This window comes from Scatophagus argus, chromosome 3 (assembly GCF_020382885.2).
Source record: "Scatophagus argus isolate fScaArg1 chromosome 3, fScaArg1.pri, whole genome shotgun sequence".
Taxonomy (NCBI): Eukaryota; Metazoa; Chordata; class Actinopteri; family Scatophagidae; genus Scatophagus; species Scatophagus argus.
In genome coordinates, this window is record NC_058495.1 from 24063980 (window position 1) to 24074043 (window position 10064).

General features: G+C 45.0%; 1 protein-coding gene across 2 annotated transcripts; it reads left to right on the forward strand.

Annotated features, from left to right (window-relative positions):
- The first annotated feature begins 214 nt into the window (after nt 1-214).
- ccdc66 (coiled-coil domain containing 66) lies at nt 215-10002 on the forward strand. 2 transcript variants are annotated; one of them, XM_046384907.1, is made up of 21 exons: nt 215-428; nt 1199-1257; nt 1495-1517; nt 1680-1934; nt 2018-2267; nt 2367-2472; nt 2782-2876; nt 3007-3074; nt 3325-3417; nt 3678-3812; nt 3959-4191; nt 4650-4734; nt 4843-5001; nt 5132-5204; nt 5598-5675; nt 5905-6151; nt 6610-6796; nt 6897-6949; nt 7233-7417; nt 7842-7972; nt 8215-10002. In XM_046384907.1, the coding sequence occupies exons 1-21, from the start codon at nt 418-420 to the stop codon at nt 8290-8292; spliced, it is 2604 nt and encodes an 867-aa protein (XP_046240863.1). In that variant the 5' UTR covers nt 215-417; the 3' UTR covers nt 8293-10002. The 2 variants fall into 2 exon arrangements, with proteins under 2 accessions (XP_046240863.1, XP_046240865.1); XM_046384909.1 differs by having other exon boundaries at nt 5601-5675.
- The last annotated feature ends 62 nt before the right edge of the window (nt 10003-10064 follow it).

Genomic DNA, 10064 nt, shown 5'->3' on the forward strand with positions numbered 1-10064 from the left:
TAAGTAACCATTAGTAATAGTAGGAAAAACGGAAACAAGAGCAAGTAGGAATACGTAAGAACGTGAGTAATCGCCATAGTTTCCCTCGTTGGGTTCCATGTGGCATAAATTCCCAATCGTTGTGAATGCAACATTTTCTAATTTAAACGTCCAAATGAACACATTTGATTGGCTGTTAATTTCCCAGCGAAAAAGAATTTACCAACCAGTGAAGCCGTTCTTGGTCGTTGTCAGCAACCAACGTACACAATGCAACAACCAGGAACTGGCGTGTGACTGGCTCATGAATGTGTAAAAATCTGTGAGGTTGACGGAAACGCTTTTATTAGATTATGCACAATTCGCTGTCTTAACTGTTTCTCTTATTGTAAGGCTGCCGGTACAATCGCACTGTTTCGGTAAACATTTCCCGTCGGCATGAATCTCGGGTGAGTGTGTTTTTTTCAAATTACCAGCAGCTAGGCTAGGCTAACATATTGGCCGAAGGTGTCGCAGTGAAATGCAGGAGGGTTATTTTGCAGCTTGTGACCAAACTGAACAAAGAACAAACACCAAAATATCACACGGGGCACAGTGCAGATAATATAAACAACGAATTGTTGCTAATTGCTGCAGAAGAGCCGTTGTGGCTGTGCTTCAGTCTTTAACCCACTGAGTTATTGCTGTTCGTTGTAATCGGTCTATGAGAAATGAGGCCAAAATCAGCCAAATAAAGATATAAATTTAGCGAGAGTTCCTGCTAACAATGAAGAAAGTATTTTCTTAAAATCCTCCTGATTGCATGGCCTTTTGGACAAAGGGTTTGGTTTCGACGGGGTGTTGACATAAAACGTAGACTAACGTCACAAACACAGACACTTCAGTGACAAAGCACGAGGCTGGTGTGTTATTTGTGTGATTTGGAGTTTCTGTCAAATTCATTAAAACTGCATTTTCACCAAGCAAAGCCGGTTCTGCTGAAACAAGCCAAGCATAGCAATAGTGCGCATAGTAATGGATATAAATATGTAACGTGGTAAAATGTAATCTGTTTGCCTGTTGTGTGTCTTCTGCTGTGCTGCGCCATGTGTCACTGTATGAGGGTTAATGCCTGGCAACGTGACACAGTATGCGTGTCAGTGTGTTCTGCCTCAGTGTGATCACATAACATTGTTGTGTTCCTGCTGTTTATTCTCATATCTTCCCATTTTGTGAACAGAGACGGCCTGCTGTTTGAACTTGAAAATGGAAAACCCAAGCTGATTTTACTCAGTCATGGTGAGACCTTTTCACTCGTGTAATCCAAAGTTTCCAGGGGAAATTACTTACTTTCAGTTTTAGAAAAGAGAACTTTGCTAAAAATGATAAGCTGATTTATCAATTAGTCAGATGATAAAAAATACATTAAATTTTTGCATTGCCTGATTTCACTCCTGTAAAGGAATTTGTGAACATTAATGTGTGTGTGATCTGATATTCATGACTACTCGCTGTCATGTCCTTCTTCCACTGCAGGCGTTGAGAAGAATCCAGCAAAGGTAGGAAACTTCCTTACACTCTGGCCTTTGTTTACACATACTGCAGTGCACAGCGTGTTTATGTTCCTAATAGACAATAATGCTGAGATAAAAGTAAAACCATCCTTGTTTTATGTTTTATAGTTTTGTCTGATCTGATTTAATAAAACTTAATCCCTGCAGCTGTCCTGCAGGCCCAGAGCAGCCAACATCCTCAGCTCCAGGCAGCCGTCCTGCATGGAGGAGGTGCAGGGAGAGGAGCGTCAAGCCCGGCAGCAGGCAGGGAGGCACAGAGAAACCAAGAGCAAGGCTGGAGGAACAGCAGCCTCCTTCACCTCCAACACCACCACCGCAACCAATGGGAGGAGGAGCGCCACTATGACATCATCCAAGACGCAAGAGCATCAAAAAGGTAGCAGTGTCAAAGTTGTGGCAAAGGTAAGGAGTAATCCTGCATCCCATTTGCTTACTTTTAAGATAACGTATATTATATAAGCTCATATTGATATGTTGTGCTTAAGATCAAGTCAGACAGACACAAACACAGCACTACTGTTGGCTCCCTGAGAGCCAATGGGAAAACAGGACAGCCTCAGAAGAGTACGACACAAGCCGGCGAAAAGGCAGGACTGAAGGATCCACTGGCCAGCGAGGACACAGGCTCGAAGGACAGTGTGGTGTGTCTGACCACTGAGCAGCTACAGCAGATCCTCAACACAGTGCAGACCACCAGGATGGGCCAAAACCCCCCAGAGGACCACAGGACCCAGGGTAATGTCAGGGTTGATAGGTTTAACACTGAAAGGATGACAGCAGGCAGTTTCCCTCCTTGTCAGTATGATGGACAACTTTATGTTTTTTCTCAAACAGATTCAGAATCCTCAGTAGATGATGGAGGAGGAGGAAAAAGGAAAGAGGAAGACAAAGGAGGAGGAGGAACTGATACGACTGTAAGCTCACAGAGTAAAGACAGTAGGTGAGGAGCCCACCTCAGCAGTGAGCGCTGTCATTTGTTAGTTAGTACAGCAAGTAAGTTTCTTCTGGATGCAGTCAAATAAAGAAGACATTTTAATACATATTCAGCTGATAACCGTGCACATACAGGACTCTGGGAATTTAGGCAACACTTTCCAGTTAGAAACATCAAGCTTCTCTTGACCTCGATAAATATTCTTTGTAATTTTCTTAAAATTACAAGTACAACAATCTAGTGTGCAAATAAGTTTGCAGAAATCTGTTTTTCTAAAATGGTGGTTTACGGCAGAATTTTGCTACTGTTGTTTAGGTCGTCTGGATGTCTCGTCAACTGGCTGGAGGAGCGACAGTCGGAGAGCAGAGCGGCCATCGACGCCAAAAAGGCTCAGTGGAGGAGAGAGCTCGGTATACGCACTCAGCAACCCATATTTATATTGGTTACAACGACAAATCCGCTTAGAAGAGATCCTGTATAAACACTCCATTTCCCACCACAGTGTTAAACGAAGGAAGTTTTTCTGTGTGTGTGTTTTAGATGAGCAGGTGGCACTGAAGCAGCAGCAGCAGCAGCAGCAGCAGCACTCGGCCCCTGGCAGACTCCAGGTACAGCAGATGTTTCACTTTTTATCACTCGTTTCACTTCAACTTTCTGTTAGTCCCACCCAGTTAAAAATAGAACAAGTGCACTTTTTCATGGTCTGTTGACACAAGTCATGAGACACAGCAGGCATGTAATGTGGGAACACAACCGTGCAGGTTGTGTTGAATATTTTACATCAATAATAAGACAGTAAGAAAGTTCATCAGATTGTTATTTAATAATCTTTTTTGTGTGTGTGTGTGTTTGTTTCAGGCTGAGGAGGATACAGACAGTGTGTTATCAGTTCAGAGCTCCATCAGCTACAGAGAGCCGCCTGCAGCCATCAGATCCAGCCTCAGACTTGGGGTAAATCTGTGGAGTAAAAGTCTTTGCAGCTTTTCCACCTTTTTGTTTGAGTCATCATCCAGGTGAACACAGCTGATCAAACCTGAATGACACCAAATAACAGCATCATGACAAGAACTTTGCTCCTCTGATTTCACACAAAAAGGCTTTGAAAACATGTGTTGGGGAATGAACACGCCTGACTGTCTCAACAAAAACAAACATTAACCTTTCTTAAAAAAGTAAAGAAATAAAAGTCCTGACCTGTGCTGACTCTGTAGGAGGTCACTCCGATGGAGGAGGTGGTGGATGTCGATAGGAGGGAGGAGCAGAAGAGACGCTGGCTGGAGGAGCTGGACAAACAGAGGGAGGAGATGACTGAACGAAGGAGACGAGAGAAACTGCTGCAGAATCAGGTACAGTAGAGACGGAGTGGAAACCAGAGATTTTGTAATTCACAGTTAAAGATTCTTGTAATATCGCTGCTGCATTTTATGTTTCTGCCTCTAAAGATCTGCTTTTCTGTTCCTGATTTTTTTTTCTTTCTAATGTGTCTCTGCAGGCAGTGGACCACGAGCTCTGGGCGGCTCACTTTGACTCGCTCCAGAGGAGGCCTCCCGTCCAGACTGCAGCTCTGTCAGCCCCGCCTCCAGCCCCGTCTGACAGCTCTGAGCGAGGGGAGTGGGAGCCCTCGTCCAGCCTGTCCCTGGCCTGGGAGGCCATGAGCAGCTGTGGAGCAGAGAGCGTCGGGGGGGCCAGCGTGGATACAACCAGCGGGTACCCGACCAGGACCAGGTACAGCGGGGTCAATGAATGTATGAACAGCTGCAGAAAAAAAAAAAGTTGCTGTGGGGGAAAACCACGAGACCGCGAGATTAAAGCAAAACAGTGAAATTGTGGGCCGAGCCGCTAAACCGTGAGCTGAAACTCACAGTGAAGTTCAGTAAAGTGAAGTGAAGCTGCAGAGTCATTACTAGAAAAGATTCCTTTCACACTGACACTAGTTTTGCAGCAGTTTACTCATGTCTTCCAGTTAACTTGTCCCATCTTTGTTATTTTTCTGGCTCGCACTCAGGAAGATGACGGCCCTTTTTCTTAATTCCGCTCACAAAGCTCTCATTGTGCTCAGTTGTTCTTCAAACCGGGGCTGTCAGTGAGCACATCAGCAGACTGTGTTTGAGTCGATGTAGGTAGCCGATCAGAGGTCTGGAACCAGGAGAGCTCCATGCTTTGTTTTCCTGTGTTTTGTCCAGCTATCTGAGGACCATGACCGCCCTGCTGGACCCCACCCAGATAGAAGAGAGAGAGAGGAGGAGGCTCAAACAGCTGGAGCAGCAGGTAGGAAGAAGGGAGTGGGGGGGGCACAACGACATGGGACAAGTGGACTCGTATGACTTGGCTTTCTCGATACTTTACCGTGTTTCTTCCCCCCATCTCCTCCCCTAGCGAGCAATCGAGGCCCAGGTGGAGGAGCGGCGGCAGCAGAGGGAGCGAGACGAGAGGAGGAGGAGAGAGGAGGAGGAGCAGGAAGAGAGGAGGGTGGCGCTGGAGAGAGAGATGCTGGAGAAGCGCTACGAGCTGGACACACTGAAGGAGAGGCAGAAGGTCAGGACGCAAAACACACACACACACACACACACACACACAGGAAAACGGTGCACGATTCTCCACCTGAACAGCTTTCTCCACACACTCACTGAACTGTTTTGTGTCCACGTCTGTCCTCCACGTGCAGCTGAGCCATCAGAGCGAGGAGCCAAACAAAGACCACGATGATGAAAGACAACAGGAGACACCGGAGCCCAGCGGTGAGCAAAGCTTCTGCAGTATTACTGCAATATTACTGCAATACAGAGCCAAACAACTGCACTACAGAAACGCGCCTGGGGTCTGGTTCACTTAGGAAGTACTCACAGATCCTTTACTTCAAGTATAAGTACAACAACGTAAAAATACACCAGACCATTACAAGCCACATTTATGGAAAGTATTAGAAGTAAAAGTACTTAATATACCCCCTGCGACTGATATGTTGTTGTATATGACATATATTATGTCTGTTCAGAACCCTTCATATGTTATCAGAAATTAGAAAGTAAATCCTCATATTTAACAAGTTGTTGTAAAAATCACTCACACTGCTAACAGTGTGTGTGTGTGTGTGTGTGTGTGTGTGTGTGTGTGTGTGTGTGTGTGTCCAGCAGTCACCAGACAGGACGAGTGTGTGGAGGACCTCAGCAGTTCAACCTCCACATACAAAGATACTGCAGTACAGACAGGTAACTCAACTGTTACTACTACGACTCCAGCTCATACTACTACGACTACACGAATCCACGTGTTTTTAAAAGAGCTTTAGTAACTGCCTTGTTTTTGTACAGTGAAACACCAGAATCGATTACCGCCACTGTGTTTGTCCCCAGATGAATTCTTCTCGTTGAAATGTTCATGCGTTCTCGTGTGTGTGTGTGTGTGTGTGCGTGTGTGTGTGTGTGCGTGCGTGTGCAGAAGCTTGTCCTCCTCTCCCGCTCACAGCCGACAGAGTTCAGACTCCTCACGTCTCTGCGCAGTACCAACCACCTCCTCCTCTGCCTGCTGCTGCTCCTCTCAGCAGCAGGAACCGAGCGGCGAGAACAGGCAAGGAGAACATCTGTCTGTCGGGAGGAAGAGGAGGCGGAGGGGACCCATACGAGGCGTTTGCCAGGACCGAGAGGAGCCGCAGGGACAAGAGGAGGCCGGAGTGGAACACACACAGGTAGAAATACACAGTTACAGTGTGGTATTTCTACTCATAGTGGTCATTTTTATAAAATGAAAGCCAATTCACAGTAAAACTAAAACCTTAAAAATATTGTGTCTCTCTGTCTTCTCTTTAAAACAACAACAAGGAAACACAGGGTTGTTGTAAGACTTTAAGATTCTTCTTAAAGGTCTAATGATCAAAAAGGTTGAGTTGATCTGTTAAACTGAACTCATCACTCTTTAGAGGGATTCATTTTTTGCAAGAATCACAAATATATTTCACTGAATTTAACTGAAATGAGTTTAAATCGAGCTCCTTCTTCAACCACCTCAGGTGTAAAGTGCCCAGTTTAAAAACTGATCATGTCTCCTGCAGCCTCCAAAATTGTCTTCAAGAATAAAGACCACACAAAGTCACATAGTCAGTTACTATTTACTCTGATCCCCTGGTCCTGGACTCCGTTCCTCCAGGCCCAGTCGTCAGTTCGTTCCAGCTTCAGAACGTTACCCGGCCTCTCTGCAGAGGAACAGACAGGAGAGTCGGATGAGGAGGCAGGCCGAGCTCCTGGCTCTGCAGGAGAGGACCTGTCTGTCCAGGACCAACCCTCCTCCTCCTCCTCTTCAGCCCCAGGAGACCAGGAGCAGCCCCACCAGGAAGGTAAAAGAACCTCCCGTTGAGAAATAAAACTTTCCAGTGCTCTTCAGTACAATAATTCAGATTCCCAAACCTTTGTTACTGCCTGTGATGATTGTTGCAGGGGGAGAGTGTTTCCACGGGACACAGCAGCTCTGCAGCCGTCAGCACTGAAAGGTGAGCAGCTCTGACTGCAGCTGTTTTACTGTTAAACCCCTGAAACACAAAAACAAAAAATGTAAAGTGACAGAAGAAGAGTTTTTATAGGTCTGCTAATTCATTATAATTATTTCCCAGGGAATACAAAGAAAAAGTTCTGAAATGACTGTGCAATTACAAAACAAGTAAAACTTATTTGTTCATTCACTGGAAACTTTACTGGCAGCAGAAGCGACGCAACAAAAACAGAATTTAACTATTTGTATTTTTACCAGTTTTTTCCTGCCATTGCCTCCTCTAGGGGGCGCTCTCCTCCTATCCCTGCTGTCAGACACAGAGTTCAGGGTCAGCAGGCCCTTCCCTCCTCCACCCCTCCTCCCCCTCCTCCTCCTGTCCTGGAGTTCATTCCTTACATCCGGACTGATGAAGTCTTCAACCTGGACCCACTGGAGCCTGCTGACACTCCCCCACCTCACCCACACACAGGTCAGAGACTTGCAGTTGTAGGAGTTTTACTTGTTGTGAAGTATTTTTCCCTTGTGATGTACTACTTTCACGATTTGTGTCTTCAGCTGTTGGATGGATAAATAAGCACGCGCTGAAGACACTGACATGAGTTCTGAGGAATTGTAATCCAGGTTTTCCAAATCTTATAGACTAATTTAAAGACAAACATTTTATAGACTAATTGATGAATGGAGAAAATAAATGGCAGCACAGTCAATCGTGAAAATAATAATCAGCTGCAGCCCAATAGTCACACCCTTGATTTGGAGAAGAGAAAACTCTATAAAGTTATTTTAGCTTTTAATAAAATGAATGAACTAGACAAACGCAAAGACACTCGTCTCTAACTGGTGACGTCAGCTCTGTTTACTGTCTGTAAACTGTACTTTGTCCTCCTGAGAAGCTCCTCCTCAGAGCTCAGCGGCTCCTCCTGCTCCCTCACACCGGGATCCCCTCCTCCACCCCGAGCTGCTTCGTAACGCACACACACACCGACAGCAGGAGATCCTGAGAGGCCTGGCCCAGCTACGGCAGGTAACACACACACACACAAGAAATCAATTTATTCCTAGTATGAAGCTTACATATACACATATGTGCTGTGGAGACTCGAAGCCTGTGCAAAAGGGCGACCAGGAAGCTCCTGAAACCTGATCATGAACATCACTGCAATCTGACTGTAAACGCTGATAAATCAGTCTGCAAAAAGTTCAGTAAAATGTGGATCCTCGCATGCACAGATGTTCAAAGCAAAGTCTGTGTGTGTGCGTTTTCAGGGTTTGTTACAGAAGCAGAGGGAGCTTGAGACGGATTTGAATCCTCTCCTGAAGCGCCACGACAACGAGCTCCGGTGACCCCTGAGCTCTGGTGTTTGTGCCGAGTCAGGATGAGTAACACCACAGTGTGCCCGCCGGCCGTCATGGAGAACACACAAACACCAGAAACAGAAAACCTTCAGTGTTTCCTCTGAGGATCGTTCAGCCGCCCAGCACTCAGAAACTTGATGGTTTCGTGTTTCACTGCAGGGAGTTTACTTCTTTGGATCTCACTTGAATATCAAACGTACTGCAGCAGATTTTTGGGAGTTTTCAAGTCAAGCTGATGTTATCAGATTGAATGTGATTTGGGGCAATACGTCCCACCTGTGCTGGTTGTAACTACCATCAGAATTGAGTTTTTTTCCAGCCACCAGCTCCAAGACATTTTCTCAGATGTTACAAAGTACTCGCACTTGAGAACACTCAGCTCTTTGTACATCTTTTGGCGCATTCAGACTGAACAAAAGTGTGTTATTTGCCCAGATGTTGCTGCTGGTTTATTTATACACAAACCAACGATGTACCCGTCAGTGCAGACGTTAGCCCACTGTAGCGACTGCAGCTAGCAGCGTGCACCAGCTGTGGTCGAGTCATAACTTCAGGGTAGGAGAGACTTCTCCACTCTAATCAAAGCGTTTTCAAGTTATGGGTCTGTGAATTCGCGAAACAAATCTGCAGTTACTGACACCTTTCCATTTACTTTGAACGCAGCTGACTGTTGCTAAGCAACACCTCCATCTTTTTGAAGCCAGCAGTGACCATATATCAACAAGAGGGTGGAGCTGGGGTGGATACACGTTGCTTCACTGCTATCCAGATTGAATCTGACTGAGAATCTGTTAAATCACTGAGGTAGGGACTCTTCAGTGACACGGTAGCCACACCCTGAAGCTGATCCTGCTTTCTTGTCTGTTTTAGTCTAAACAGGACCACAATTTACAAAATGAACCTCATGCTGCAATGAAGACGACTTGAAACTCGCGACCATAAAGTCATAAGGAAACTGAAATCCTTTCATTTTCCCATAAGCTTACATGCAATCAGACTTCATTTTGAAACCAGTGGATATGCCCCCTGCTGGCCATTGGAAAGGAAGCAGATTTAAGGCACTTGTGCTTAATCGTTCAAAAATGGAAACTCCATCATATTTTATGGAGTCACCGCTGGGGTTGAAGACTGATTTTAAAATGTCTGAATTTCTTGATTTTAAATGCTGACAGAACTGAGATGTGACTTGCAGGTTAAACACCAACACTTGGCGGAGAGTTATTAAATTAAACTGTTCTGCTACAAACACCTTTAAAATCTGCCACATCAGTTCTACCTCACATCAAAGATCTTTTATAGGATGGATGTTCATCTAAAATACTGCTTGGGTTTTCACTCACCTAATGAGAGAAAACTTTTTCGTGAACTGAACGTAAATGGATGCGCTTTGTTTTATGTGCGGATTGTATTTTAAAATCCTGTTTTTAATGCACTTTCCATAAGAATGACACTGTACCAAACAGGTACTGAATTTTGGATATTGAGGGGTTGGAGGTTCCACACATTTTCTTTAGTTCATCCTTCCGGCAGAAGGAACTTGATTAAATCGTGAATGAACTTGTTTCTTCAGCTTCCTGCTGGCTGAGGAGCTCTATGTTTCCATTTCTGCTTCTGTGTTATTGTAATTTTCCTGGTTTTATTGTATTAGTGTATTTTTTTATTTATTGCAAATGTAATAATATCAAGTGCGACTCTTTATGTTTCTTCCAACTGTGTTTTGTTTTGACTTATTTCAAATTTCCCCCCATCTGACACCTACA

Bases quoted from the DNA above. Each gene is read 5' to 3' on its own strand.
- ccdc66 (XM_046384907.1), top strand. The intron at 1,518-1,679 runs GTAGGAAACTTC...TAATCCCTGCAG, and splicing joins TTGAGAAGAATCCAGCAAAG to CTGTCCTGCAGGCCCAGAGC. The intron at 6,797-6,896 runs GTAAAAGAACCT...TGATTGTTGCAG, and splicing joins GGAGCAGCCCCACCAGGAAG to GGGGAGAGTGTTTCCACGGG.